This window comes from Ptiloglossa arizonensis, chromosome 2 (genome assembly GCF_051014685.1).
Source record: "Ptiloglossa arizonensis isolate GNS036 chromosome 2, iyPtiAriz1_principal, whole genome shotgun sequence".
Taxonomy (NCBI): domain Eukaryota; kingdom Metazoa; phylum Arthropoda; class Insecta; order Hymenoptera; family Colletidae; genus Ptiloglossa; species Ptiloglossa arizonensis.
In genome coordinates, this window is record NC_135049.1 from 2,476,398 (window position 1) to 2,492,024 (window position 15,627).

Below are 15,627 nucleotides of genomic sequence, written 5' to 3' on the forward strand. Positions count from 1 at the left end.
GGAAAGTGAACGAGATACGCTAAGAGCGACGAGCGAGCACGAGTGAGCCGAGACACGAATTGAAATAAGTAATTTAATTATATTTGTTTTTGTAACTGAAAACTGTTACATCTCTCAGTGCATCTTCGTGAGAGTCTCGTCAATGGATCGGTGAGATTCTCCCAATGAAAATGAGATCAAACACGACTATATTTTTTCATACGTTATACAAACCAGGTCCAAAGAAACGTTTTTTTTTTTTTTTCAAAATTGATCCATTGATAATACTCTGGCAAAGATACAACGAGGAATATAAAATTGATACACGTGATTCGTTCGTCGGTCTCTCGAGCTGAAAAATATAAACAGCGATGGGGATAAGTTTTATCGAGGGACACAGGCGGTGCTTTAACGCGGGGTTAGCGTACTTTTAAAGTTGGCCGACACCATTTGAAAGCACTCGGTGTTAGTATATTTTGCAATGGTCAATGCGTAAGGGAGACCATTGAAGCAACTGTACGTACATATATGTATGCAGCGAAACGTATACCGATGCATTTGTGGCAACGGTATGCATCGGTCAAACACGAATCATTATGTTGTAAATCATCGGTGGTCGTCTGAATTGTAACTCGGTGCAACGTGCCGCGGCTAACTAATAATCAATTTATGCCCATCATCGGGCGCAATAAATTTATTATTGATCTCCGTCGTATTATCCGTCGTCCAGCAGACAGATCGATCGTTCCTCGAGCATCCATCGAAGATCTATTATAGATCGATAGCATCGAACGTGTGTGCGAACGCGCAAAAAATCACGCTCAGAAGGGTTATTCTCGTTCTGTACAGTTTGCACACCGTGCACAGATCGTATGGCAGGTTGATTGCGTTTGCATACACGTATTGATTAGGGTATTGACACAAATACAATTTCCTGAGGTTCCATGGCTTCCTGTATCGTGGATCCTGTATCTACCGAGGTGGTTTCGCAAAGGACACAGTCGCGATTATGCGACACACAGCTTCGTTACTGTCGTCGTTTCGTGATAAATTAGCTTGGACATTGCGAGTAACTTCGAGTTGACTTCGAAGCTGGATGCACGAGTCGACGATTTAAAAATCGTTTCTTTTCCCGGAGAGGATCGTATACGATCGAAACGTGGAATACAATGTTGTCGTAAATAAAGTTACGTTGCTCCAATGGCGTAGTTTCGAATACATCGATTCGAAAGGAGCAAAAGAGATCGTGTATTTCATTTGTAACTAAAAATCATTTGTGTCGATCCGAGTGATGTAGAATAGCAGCCGTTTGTTGCAACGTTGACGAAGTAAAGTTAATTTTCCATAAATGGACTGCACCCCTTGTTGCGGACGTAGAAAAACCACTTTGTTGAGTATCTTCGAAGCCTTCGTATTGAGAGAAGAGATCGAATAATTTTTGGCAGAAAGAAACGAAATTCTGTACCTGTAATTAAATATGTGAATTTATCGATATTAAATTTTAGAAAAATTGATTTCTTCGATCTATACAAACCGCGCGAACTAAACTATTTTAATGGAAATTAATATTAGAAGGATGATGTAGATATGATTGATTGGTTTCGTGGTACACCCTATGTATGCCTGGACGTAGCATCGTCCTCTTACATAAAGAAAAATATGCACTTGGCACATAATGCTGCTTCAATGGATGCCAGGATCGATAGATCGATCGACGGTCACGATCCAAGCCGGGACAGTTCCTGGTGAGGTTCGTTTGACGCAAATTACTTGCATTCATTATGGTTGACCAATTTTGTGTAGTATGGTACCGACAATTCTCGGAGAAATAATCTCTCGTCTCTTGGGGGAATAATGTCTCGATCATGAAGCTGTTATCACGATGTCAAACCTTCCACCGAACTATGGGATACGATTCAAAATTATACAGATAATGCAATCAGGATGGACAAGAGGGAAACGAGACCGTGATACAATATTCGTATTATTCTATTTCACTTTATTTCACTTAATTTTCACAGCTGCGTACGAGTATAATTATGAAAAAATAAATTCTGAAATGATTTCAGCGTAAAGGTTCCTTCTACCCTGATTGAAACCAACAGTGAAAAGATTTAACTCTCGAAAGTAATTGCTAACAAGATGACTCGTGTACAGCACCCTTTTAGAAATTAAAGTGCGCTCATGGGCGTAAATCCATCGGTGTTCGCCTCTTGGTGCGCGCTCGTTTTTCGTTATGGGTCGGGCACACGGAATCGGCTCATTTGTTGCGTATTAGCAGAGGATAATGAGCTTCTTAAAGCTGCCGCCTTTTGCGAAGAGCCAAGTGACTTCGACTTTCCGAAAACGTGGGAGGGGAAACAAATGAGATACGCCTACGGGACCCGGAGCCAGAATTTCGTGGGATCGAGAGATTTCTAAAATCACGGGTTTACGCTCGCAACGAACCGAGCGTTAATCGATTTCGTTTTATCGCTGTCGTTACGTCAACGAATACTCGTCAGGATACGAATCTCGAATAACGAAGAAAAAATGAACAACTTTGCTTCGAAACGCAATTCTTTCGATAAAGATTAGAACAATCATATTTCGCGCGGAACGAATAAAAGAGCCGCTACGATGAAAACGCAAAATTAATATGGATATTGAATATTTGAAAAATATATTCGTGTTACAAAACTCATCATTTCACGGAACTGTTTTATCAGTGTTATGCTTTTCGCGTAACAAATTACTATATATTTTTCTTTTTCTGGCTCTCTACGATACTGTGTTATATATTTGCGGACTTACGCGCAACCTATACTTTTTAAATAGATATTTTTGAACTCGTTACTCGACACAGTTTCTTACTCTATAAGAAAATGCGGTATATTTTCGCAGTCTTAGAAACTTGATAGAATGTACTAATTTTAAGTTGCCGAAAATAAATTTTTATCATCGGACGCTTTCTCGCTTCGCAGTTTCTCTCGAGTAAAAGTGTTTGCCGTGTTTACTGTTGAATTTAGTTTTGCCGAACAACAATTTCATTTCGTTGTCCACTCGACTAAATTTGATTCGCAAGTTTCCCAAATTGTTGTTTTCGCGTCGGGAACACAATCTCGTTGCATCGATCGACGAATTTACTTTTCCAACGATTTACCGACGCGGGGGTATGCATCGTTTAAATTAATCGTATTCCAACAATGAAATCTAATTCACGTTAGCGTTTATTTCTTGGCTCGCCGACGCACGATTGTAAAGTGCCGAAGGTGTTTATAAACTCCTGTAGCGATTCTAAATGGTATAACAAGCACGTGGACCGATATAGATATTTGCGCTAGTAAAAAAAATCTCGCTGAATAAGATTCGTCAATAAAGATGTTTTCGTGTCGATCTTACGTACCAGGCACGTTAACCGTGAAATCAACGTATTCCGAAACACGTGGATCCAAGAGGCGAATACGATTAGCCATTCCTTGGGTAGAGTAGACACCAAGACTGGAATAGTATCGAATGTCGTGGTAAGTCAGTTTGTCGGTTCGATGTTTAACGTAAATAGGAAATCTAAAAATAGAAAACTGATTAATTATTTCATATTAGAGAGATCGCACCTCTAGGTCAATACTAGCTCTACCAATTTAGAAGCAAAGTAACACTTTCTGTTTCAGTTTCGTCAACTACCGAGTAACGTCTATTCTTCGTTACGGACGACCGAGCGATTTCCTCGCGTTCGGAATTCATTGAACGAAAAATCGTAGCGCTCTTCGAAGACTCTTGCAATCGACAACTTTCCAAAAGTATAAAAAAAATCATTTTCGTATCTTCGTGGATAAACTTACGAATGAAGTTTATCGAAGTTTATTTAGATTGTTTCACGTTGGCGTTCAATCGCGAAATTTCCGTGTAAAATTGTCAACAGTGCGCCGAAACGGATCGCAAATCGGTGATCGATTAACGTTGCGCGTAGTTTCTGAAACACGAGGCAGAGATAAATAGAAACGGTTCGAAATGAAAACGCGCACGAAAAGTCAAATGGGGGGAGGAAAAATGGAGCCGTGGCCAGTTGCCGCGTCTCGAATGTCAAGAACGCGGCGCCTCGTCCTGTGACCGTGCGTGCCACTTGATAGAGCGCCTTTCTTTCGCGTCGATCGTCTTTTGACTCTACCTTCGAGAGCCCCCAGCAAAGAGACGAAGGAAGACGAGGGGCGTGTCCGGTCTCGCGGCTTTTACAAAGGGATACCCACTTCCCTGTGGACCCCTTCCACTCCTCGGGGATCCCTTCCACGTGGGTCCCAGGAGTCCTCTACCCCCACCATCGGGCCCGAAGAAAACTGGGCAGCATGGTCCAGACCACGAGATCGCCAGGTAAAGCCAGTTTACGCAACGCTTCCGTACGCGAAGCATACACGGTCATCCAGAGGATCCCGAGAATCCTTGCGATTCCTTCGACGAGTCAGTCGTCGGCGAAACATGGTATCTTGTGACAGAATCGACGAGCCCGTTCCGAGAATGTTCTAACACCGGTATACGAAACCGCCGCGCATTTCGTGTCGGTCAGGGAATGAATTTCAGGGATTCGTCAATTTGAATCCCAGCCAGAGTAAATCGTTGCTTACTATTTCGACGAGATGACGGCCGATTGAACGATCAGCCGACCGAAAACGCTCACCGAAAGCGAGACGCGATCATCGTCGAGGACGAAAGAGATCACAGGGACCGAAGTTCTCGCGAGAATGACCGCTTACGCCAGTTTCCAACAGTACGAGCTGTTAGACTCCGAGGGCTACGGGTCGGCGAGCAGCCCGGAATCGAATCCGCGCAGCTGGACCCATCGGGAGATTTACCCTCAACCTCCCAGGTCCAGGGGTAGTAGCTGCGGCAGCGTGAGCTCGGTCGAGTGTCAGAATCGCGAGTACCAAGAGATCGGTACCGCGAATGGCAGCTTCCACGTGACGGCAACCGGTTTCAATTTCACCGAGTTCTACGAGGGCTTCTACCAGGAAGGCTGCCGAAACGATTACCAGACCGGTCACCCGAACAACGGGAGGGCCGCGAAGGATCACGGAAAGGTCGTGTTCAGGATGAACGAATGCATCGAGAACGTTTACGAGAGCGTGCCCGGTCGCACCGCGTCGTTCACCAACGAGAGTCCAATGGCGAAGCCGAACGTGGACGTTTCGCCAAAGTTGGAACACCATCCCGCCAACGTCTACGGGAACACCAGGTGCGACTACGGCCCGAGCCAGGAGACCTACTTTGCCTCCAAGGGCTACGGTGTACCGAAAGGCGAGACTTTTTTGCCTAGGAATAACGGCAATCCTTACGGTCAGAGGGGCGACATCCTCTATTTGGGCGCCGCGTACACCGTCCAGAGGAACGAGGGCTACGCGCAGAACGGTCAAGGTGGTAAGTGCGAGACGTCGAGATACCACCAGAAAAACGACGGTCTCCACATCGCCGGGATGGAATACGCCGGACCGAAGACCAAGGAGACGATGCAGAAGATCAAGAACGGCACGCCGGGGATCGAGGTGCTCAAGAAGAGACGACTGGCGGCGAACGCGCGCGAACGCAGACGAATGAACAGCCTCAACGACGCGTTCGATAGGCTCAGGGACGTGGTGCCCAGTCTCGGCAACGATAGAAAGCTCAGCAAGTTCGAGACACTGCAAATGGCGCAGACGTACATCGCGGCGCTCTACGAGCTACTACAGAGAGAGTGAACAACCCGGTGTTCCCGGCGAAATTCTACGCGAGGAGTAAACACAAGTATTCCACGAATACTCCGAGTACAAAACAAGTTTGCAATCCCTGTTACGCGCGGAGAATGGACAACGTAGCTGCACGGTGTCTGTTCGTTTCGACGATCTTCGCGTTCTATCGCGACAACCGCCACCACTACCACCACCACCACCACCACCACCACCACCACCACAACCACCACCACGCACCACCCAGGAGGAGTCGTCTCGACGTCGCTGGAAGAGAAGAGAAACGTCGATCTTACCGATCGAGCGGTACCGGGGAGCTTCGCGCGAATCCACGATGTCGATCGAATGAGAAGTAAGTGGCACGTAGGGAGAAGCGCGAGTTAGTGCATGAAAATTTCCAGAACCACTTGGAATTCTCGTGTTTCGCGAGCGCGCGGGACAACCGTGAGCCAGGGAATTGTTTAAATCGGGAAACTTTTTCATAGAATGCAGTCGGACGGTGGTTGGCGGGTGGCCGGGGCCTCGAAGATACCGTGGATAAGAATCCAGAGTTTCGATTGTCGCAAGATAGTTTAATTAGCAATAATTGCGGCGCGTAAACGCGCGCGGTACCGTGCTCGTCGCTAATGCTTTTTCCTCGTGCGGCCTTGTTTGCCGGATTCCGATGCATTTTTCAGCCGATCGAAGTGCGATAATCTCGGCGATACGGTGAAACGAAACGAGTCCGATGAACCTCGCTCTGCCTAGAGGACGCGCGATCGAAGGTAGGGCATCGACGATAAAAATTCGCTCGACGCGGACGCGGGTCGCTTTTGGCGCGCGCGATTCGAAGGAGGCGCGCGCCGCCTCGAGTTACATTGTAAATAGGCTAACCGTACGTATCGTTAACCGTAGGCTTTCTGTAAATATCCGATTAGACGCGACTAAGTTATTACGAGGCTGTATAGGTAATTGTGTACATATATACATAGACAGGGATCTCTCCGATCGTACGAAAGGGAAAGAAACAAGAGAATTTGCATCGTCGATTGCTAGTAACCGTTATCGAATTTTGTAAAGCGGCCGTCGCTGTTGAAATGCTGTGCATTTGTTTATTTATAGCTTATGTATTGCCCCTCGCAGCCCGTGAAGAATTGCCACGTACGCAGGTGGAATTTTGCCGAACTTGAACCCACACCCAGAGCCCCAGCCAACGCTGTGAGCAGCTTAGGAAGCGAACGAACCAAGTACTTACCTCGTCGTTTCGCGAGGAGCCAACCGATCCCGCGATCGACCGAAAGTAACCCCCAGGCAGACCAAAGAATCTTGTAGGCGTTAAGGAATACACTGTCTCGATCGTTTTTTCGACCACGAATAAAGACGTACTTTCCTTTTGACACGGATCTCGAGCAGAATTGCATCGTTAGAGCCTCACCGATCGAATCCCTCCGCCCCGTTATCGTTTCGCGCTTATCCTCGACAAAGGGAACCACCGTGCTCGAGACAACGGAAGACACGACGTTTAAGGGTTTTCTTTCTCGAGGCACAAGGGCCCTCGACGCGGTTAATTTGGAATCCCATTCGGACGCGATTCAGCGGCAATGTTCCTCCCGCAATTAGGTGTATGCAAAAATCGCCGGACAAATGGCGCCGGTCGGCCACCTCCACTTAGCAGTCAATCACAATTAAATACAATTTTGCGCGGGCTGTGGGCCCGGTAATGGTGCAAAAAGAGAGCAAATTGAAATCTCCTAGCTGACAGAATGATAGATGGTGCCGGCCAGACGCGAAAAGAGCGAGATCGCGAAAGAAAGGGGGAGCGGCACGGGAGGGAACGAGACGGAAGCGAGCTACCTTCCTTGCATCCGTGGTGTGAGAAAGCTGCTCGCTTCTCTCGGTTCCGAGACGAGAACTCCGACCAACGAACGAAAACGCAAAAGTCGACGACAGTGCCGCCACAGAGCCGATTTCTCCGGCTAATATCGCTAATCCTCTTCGTTCGGAGAAAATGCCGATCCGATCTTTGCGGAGAACAACATTGATCGAGAGAAAGAGAGAGAAAAATTCCGAACTCCCTCTTTCACCGTCTTTTGCAACTGCGCCGCGAAATCCTTCGAACCCTCGTTCTCTCAATTAATTAATTCTCCGTAAAGAATAATCGAAAAAATACCGTAACTCGATGTGCGTTTTCCCGTTGAAAGTCTTGTAATCGGCGGTACTCTTATTCCTTTTACATTCTTCTCGTCGGTAGAAAATTTTCTTTCGTTTTCACGTACGTGGATATCACGTCGGATTCAAACTGTGCACGATCAAACGCTTCTAAAGCTTCGGGTTCTCCGCGTACGGGAATAACAAGATGTGTTGTATAAAAAGTTTGCCGAACGAGAGAGTAGGAAAATTATTTGAAGAACGTCTCACGTCCTTACGGTGTTTACGTTGTTTCCAAACGGTAGAAAATACACGGTCGGTACTTTAACGCTAAAACTACCAAATGGGTCGATTGAACGCGTATCGAAAGACTTTTTAAAATTACTCGATTATCAACGGTGTCTTTGCCTACGTGATATTCGTGGACAATTATCGAAATAGACAACTATTTTTTAACGGTAAAATTGATTTACCATTTCGGAGAGTGAATCGATTTACCTTTTCACTGTCGGTAGTTGTGGTGTTGAAAGCATCGGGCGTGAGTGATACGCAAGTTCTGCGATCGTGTGCACTCAAAGGTCGATTCTCGGAAAAGTGTAGGGACGCGGACCGTAAAGAAGGATTTAAAAAGTAGATTGCCGCTCGATTAAGTCCAGCTCCGCGGAATCGGCACGCGCGTTCGCGTTGGCTCTGGCTGTCGACGGGAAGCCAGTGTCAGCGATTAATTCAACGTCGAATCGGGAATACCGACGTCTTTGTTCGCCGAGGCAAATCCATTTCTAGCCAGCTTCCTCAATTAAGCCGATAGAAATTTATGCGATTCGTTCGTCGATTAAAGGGAAAAGGCTAATTATTCATCGACTCGTTCGCGGGAATCTCGGGCCCAGCAGGTGTAACGCACGGTGCGCCTCCAAGGGGGAGGGACTGGTGTACGCTGGGCCCGTGGGGTGGTGGTGGTGGTGGGGTGGGGGTGAGGGAAGGTAATATCAAAGCGGGATGCTGCGAACTCCGCATGTGTGGCCCTTTCTCCGCTCCTCGTCTCGCCGGTGTGCAACAAACAATGCACGCAGGAGGCGCTAATCAGTCGACGGGCAACGTCTTCATTTGTGCGGCGAGTGCATCAGCCGCGTTTCGCCATCGTGCCAACGCTATTTGTCTTTCGTCCGGGATTTTGCACGGCTGAGTAATGAGAGGATACTCGATACGCTTCAGGTCCGCGGTAATAGTTAAGTGTCGAGTCGAAAAAAAGGAAAAGAAACGAGAGAAAAACGAACAACAGAGGCTGCACATAGTGAGCAGAGAAAGAAGCAGAAGACCGGTGGAACAAGAAAACGATTTCCGACTAGTAAAGCGATTCTGGTAACGCGGGCAGTTTCTTGCCCGCCCGTGGAAAAAGTCAATTCGTTCCGCGAGGTTTTGTTTATTCGTCTGAATGCGGCGCGTAGGGTACACTAGCGCTCAAAAGTCACAGGCACTTTATTCGGAGAGCAAATTCGTACACTTTGTCCTCGGTAGATAAGAATGGTATTTATTTCCGAAGCGATTTCTTCTTTTCGTATCCGTCTTTCAGAGCGCTGTAACGATTCTTCGATGTATACGGAGATACCCGCAAACACACAATTTTACGGATAATATTTTCCAATTCGAATCTTTCGAATTACACACGGTAGAAGAATATTTTTAACGGAGAATGCAACACGGTGAACAAAAATTAATAAGAAAGTCAAGAAATTGTCTATCGAAAATCGATTAACCTTTATCACTCGTCGATACCTGGGCAGCGTTAGTGCCGAATGAAAATGTGCCGATCGTGACTTTCTTCTTAATATTTATTCAATTAAAAATACTTACCTGGAAAGAATATTTGGAAAAATTGCTTTGTTCTTTCGTCGAGAATCGTGACAAATTTTTTGGAAAAAGTTATTCGTATCTCCAATAATCTCAAAGACAACATCCTCAAAGTTGAGTTACCGCGACGAAAAATATACGTATCCCTTGTTGGATGCTCTGCAAACCCGTATATGCGTATCTTATTTATCTTCGCCGACAGTAAGACACTCGTTCCAGCGCTCTATCCGCTGTTTTACACTTGTGACTAACAATTTTCTACGGTACACCCTTCGTTGGGATAAATCTTTCGATTATACTTACCACATTTATACTCTTATGTCGAGGAAATGGTCTCGTACCAAGCGTAATACGCTATAAAATAAATATAAATTTTTAAACTTTGACCTTGAAATATCCTAAACGAAGTACGACTTTTCCAGGTCTACCGTGGACGTTTACGTACGCGTAACAAATTGAATCTCGATTTTGATCGACGATCGGGTATTTACGAAATTAACGAGATTCAATATGTAACGAGTAAATCGAAACAGCGGAGCGTTCTTCTTCGATGATCGATGTCGGGAACCGTGAGCTTATTTTTAAAATTTGCCTAAAAAATTACCCCCATTTTCGAATCGAGTCTCGGCGTTTCTATTCATTTTCGGAATAACACGCGCAGTTGGTTTCTCGCGTGCTCGTGTTTACCGCGACATTATCATAACTCGCTTCCAATTTGCGGACAAGCGACGAGAAACTAAGGGTTCGCTTTCAAATGGCGTCTTTCAAATTATGGTGTTTCCAACAATGTTGAACAGAGATTCGAGAAGACGATCGGAACTATCGCTGCAAAATAAAGTTATTTTTTGACGATTACGAAAGGACCTTGGACGATAATATTTTACGTAGATTGTAAGAAGCACAGTTCCGGTGCGACTGTACTTCAAAGTGTTAACACTGCCATCGAGTACCTTTGTAAATATGCTGTATGCGTTGTACCGTAAATAAGATGTTAAATAATAAATTTTCATCCAAGAGGAGATCCCTTTCGAATAGGCAAAGCAGATTCCCACCAATAATGTTCCTCTGTCGAGACCAAATGTATTTAAGAACGTGCAATGTTGAATAAAAATCCTTTGAAAAAATCAAGATCGATTTTATCGTTTGTCCCAACACATTCGTCGAGATCGAAGAAATTGAAAGAATAAAAATCGACCGAAAGAGAAACGGAATATCCATATTTTTGAAAATACGTGTAACAAGAGATTGCTTTGTTCTTTCTTCGGGCGAAGTACACATAACGTAATATTTTCTTTTCGACGAAAAAAATCAAATATCGCGAAAAGATCGTTTCACGGCCATTTTTATATTTCCTTTTCGCTTACCTAGCAACTTGTTCTCTTTGCTCGTCAATTTGTTTCCCTTTCAACTGCGTACGCCAGCACGAGAGAGAATTATGCAGATTTCGGTGGCGCGTTGGAACTGGAGCATCGCGAATACTCGTAAGTATACTACTGGATCTCGAAGATTATCAAAATCGATCGAGTCTGCCTGCCATAATTTCGAACGCGGGGACGGCGAGTCGATCGACGAAAGGCGATCGAGGTGCATAAGGATGCATATTCCGGTTCGACTTGAGCACATCGTAGCGAAACCGCCTAAACTGTTCCTCGGGGCCATCGCTATTTTCTAGGAAGCCTAGGATATAACTGCGCCAACAATTTCGAGGATGCGAGGAAAAATAAGTAGCCGTTCCTCAAACGTTTTTAACGATCTCGCTGCTCGAGGACATGGCAGTTTGTTCATTTTACCGGGGCTGTTGATTGAATCTTTTCGAATCGAGTAAATTTCACTACTTACCACTTCGAAATTTCTGTTGCCGTTAGTTGCGTTAATCGATGGCCATCGACTGCTGATCGAGATAATACAGACAAAACGTTCAACATTGCCACAATTGTGTGATCAAAGCACTTGTATTCGTATCGCTCAAAGCGATTGGAGTCTCGTCCACTGGAGTGTTTTTCCAACGCGTTGAGGTACAGTTTGGAAATTTCGCTCAAGAGAATCGATTTTTCAAACATTTTCGTAAAGACGAATAGAATATTTTTGTGGAATTCGAGGAGAAATCGTCGATTTTTCACCGAAAAAGATTTTTTCACACTGTACCCTCGACGCGATCTCGTAAGACCGGAAACAACATCGAAGACATCGAGGAACGTCTCTCGAAAATCCAGCGCGCGTTAGTGGCACCGCGAGAACTGTCGGGAGAAGAGAGGAGTAAAATACGTTATTTCGAGTTAATAGGGGGATGTAAGAGGTGCATAAGCTCGACGCTTGCCGGCCCTGATCGTTTCCACTGGCGGCATATCGAGGTCTGGAAGTTATGCGCCCGTACCTACTGGAGGCACGTTAGGTACCCCCGTGTACAGGCGGAAAAGATAGGGAGAGTGAGTGCGTTGCCTGGTATCAATTTGTCTGGCTGGTAGCAGGTTCACTCGACCAGACGAAGGTCGCTTTGTGCGAGCCGCTATCCGGCATTCTATCAAACCCAACAACATTCACTACGATCGATTTATTCTCCCAACGGCCGCGTAAGATACCAATTACCTGTAGCGCATACGCTACTCACCTTCGAATGGAAATCGGGAGTTAAGCGACGACCACGCTGGTTGGGTTCCTAGCGGCGGAACCTCTGCTGTCGCGGACGCCGTAAGAACCTCGATTATCCCGGCGACACTTGGGAAGGGTGTACTCGAGAATATTTCCTCGGAGCTAGCTCCGATTGGAAATATCGGGGAGATTGCGTTTCGCTTCGAGTTGCCTGCATTATCGTCCCCTATTACAATGTACTCGGTAATAAATAATTTTCGAAGGAGTCACTCCGATAGGGAGACAACGACCTCGCTAGAAACGAATCTCTCGACCGGGTAAAACCTAGCGGAGATACGCAACAGCGTTGCGCGCACTCTCGTGCGCAGTTATCGAGATTGATCCGATCATTGTACTCGCGGTGTCGAATAACGTAAAACAAAACAACGTACCTTGAAATAAAATGGAAACGAAAGATACATTTGGTTTTCGAAAAAATTTCGAATTTTAGATCCGCTTATTTTTGTATCGGAATCTGCGTGGAAATTTTTCACGCAATTCGCTCTGAACGTCCCGGACCTGCACCGCGCGGAACAGTAGGACAGGTCCGGGTTTCTTAATGTCTAGATGACTTTGCCATTTCCTCGATCTCGTTTGCTACGCGTCACCTCCGATATTATGTGCTTGTATTCAACTCGAGGGACATGTCAGCGATCACTTATAATTCAAAAGCTATTCAATGTTCAAGTTTTATTTCAATGTATGATACGGGCACAGAAATTACAAAAGGAAAGTAACTGCGTTTACTCCGATAGAGAAAATCTTGACACAGTACTTCTCGTTACCGTTTCATCTTTCGCGCGAATCTCGTTGGTTTTATTTACAATGATTTCTTTCAGAGCAAACAATCGCGTACACTTTTCTGCGTTATCCTTGTATTATTTACGTTATCCGGTAAGACACCGGCAACACGTGACATTTATTATCATACCTTTCTTAAATGTATCCTCTTTCTTTCTCGCGGAACTCTTTCTCGCTGTCGTGATTCGTGTAAGGTTACTTTTGCGAAAAGTTTAGGGACGATTTTTACCGCGTGATCCACCCTTTAGCGTCGCGGTCGAAAACTCGTCGCGACCGAACAGTTACGCGGTGGACAACGGATTGTCAAGTTGTCAAGTTGACGAGGAGGGCCAATTGAGTCTAGAACCGCGAAGAGGCGCGAGCCCCGGCAAACATTGTGCGCCGCTGCGTGCCCGTGGCGAACGCATCGGTGATTCGTGCATTCCTTCTGGGATTAATCGATTTAACGGTTCGACGGGCCGAGCAGTGTCCACGGTGCTATAATTTGATGGAGTGGCGTTCAGCGTACGTCTCTTTCGCGCGTCATCCACGTCCGATTCATTGACCGTGCGTTTTCGCACTGTCACCACGTAACCGTTGCCGGGATGCTCGCCGCCTCGAGCCGCCTTCGGACAAAGCGGAGAAGGACGTGGAGAGGAAAGAACGGAGCTGGCGAAACGACGGGGCAAGAGGGACAGTAATACCCGGCCGTGCGATCATTAATTCAAGTTTGCTCGCAGATATTCTCAGGTTCGAACACGGAAGCTATCCTCGTCTATGCCCTCCCTCCTTCCACCCTTTCTCTGTCCCGGTCATCTAGAGAGACTCGGCAGAAGAGCACGACAGAAATGACGGATAAAACGAACAAGACGGGGGCACACCGTGAACACCGCCGATGGAAGCGATTTTTAGGCGGTCGAAAGTCGCTTCGGTGTTCAGCGAAGATTTCTGAAGAGGATCCCCGCTCTTCCGGGGAAGAAACGGTTAAACCGCGCTTCGAGGTACACTGGATGGAATTGGTCGGAGTTTACAGTTTTCTCGGAAGTCAGCCCGGGACTGGACATCGAGCCTCCGCGTTGAAACGAGGAGTACGGCTCGTCGCGAGCCGTGCGCGTCAAAATGCCCACGACTCGCGTTTTCCAGGAAGCTCCGAGTATCGAACGTGGGTAGACAGGTATCGCGAGACAGGAAGCGCTTCCTTGTGGTTTTCGGTGCGCGCGAACGTTCGATAATTTTGATACTGGGAGCTCGACGAGTACGCGCAACGGTCCACGAGATGACGCGTGTCGGCAAGGAACGCGACGCGTTAAGAGTACGAACGTGACGATATCGGTAGCACCGCATTTGTCGAGATGTTTCGAGAAACTGGCGCGTTGTAAACTTCTCGATCGTTTCGAGAACAGTATCACTGACCAATCAGCGTCAACCGTGGCGATAACTATGCGGCTACGGTTTCGCGTATCGCGCGATGGAATCGAAATCCAGCCGTGGCCTATAAATAGTCACGGGCAGAAGCGTGTATGGTCGTAATAACAGATCGGGGCCACGGATTTACCGTCGATCCGTATCGTCTATCGCGAATATACGATCCGTTCTCGATCCTGTCGATAATTAAATAGCGGACGTGCCGGCTCTCTACCGTCCACGCGCCTTTTCTTATCTTTGTCTGACTCCTGTCGAACGTCCATCCGCGACCGTACAACGCTAAGAAAGACGTCGTTGGTAGATCTCTGTGTCGCGGCTTTGCGCGACAAAGTACACCGTATCTCGAATTTTTTCAAAGGGATCGAAGATCCCTACCACTGAAAGACCGAAGCCACTCGCTGAAAGAGCATTCGCATTGCAACTTTCAAGTACCGAGAAAAGTTAACTTTTGCATCTTCGCGAATACAACAGCCGAACGTGTTCCAAATATTATTTCGCTCTATGTCTATGTTTACCTCGAGATATTTACGGTGTTACTACCGGCCCGGTGTTGCGACAGATTCGGTTCTTCGTCGCGTAGCTTTACGCGATCGTAAGCTACAAGGAGACTCGCGATGGACGAAAAATCGATAGATTCGATGCAAGCCTGGCCCGGAGGTCGACATCGTCTGCCACACCTGCCGTATCGGCATCGAAATCCCCGCGCGAGGAGCACCATGGACGTCGCGCGAGCATCAGATTCTAAAATCCGCCCGAAGCCGGTGGACACGCCTGGTTGGACCGTATGATGAATGCGCGAAAACGAGCGCGCGAAAACCATGGATCTGGGCGTTGAAGATCGGTGGCAGATCCCGAAACCGATTCGCTGGACGTTACGCGCAACTTTTTACGCTCGCGCGTTGCATCCTCGCACCTTTAACGCCGCTGGGAATGCAAATTATTATTCGTCTCTAGCAGGGAGAAACCTCTCGCCTACTGGAACCGTGACTTATCATGCTTAATTACACGGTCTACCATTGAATTATTACTGTTTTACAATATTAAAGTGGCGCCAATTAACCGCGCCGGGTTTGATCTGGTTTCGTTTTCTTCAGGGGGCCACATCCCGGGATTCACTTTTAATAGAGCGTTCTCCTTTCGGGATCCT

General features: G+C 46.7%; 1 protein-coding gene across 1 annotated transcript; it reads left to right on the forward strand.

Moving 5' to 3' along the window:
• Positions 1-4,694: 4,694 nt before the first annotated feature.
• Positions 4,695-5,684, forward strand: LOC143143542 (uncharacterized). The gene has a single exon (XM_076304906.1). It carries the CDS (start codon positions 4,695-4,697, stop codon positions 5,682-5,684), a length of 990 nt encoding a protein of 329 aa, XP_076161021.1.
• The last annotated feature ends 9,943 nt before the right edge of the window (positions 5,685-15,627 follow it).

Coding starts and splice junctions, on each gene's coding strand:
- LOC143143542 (XM_076304906.1), top strand. CDS start 4,695: ATGACCGCTTACGCCAGTTTCCAACAGTACGAGCTGTTAGACTCCGAG.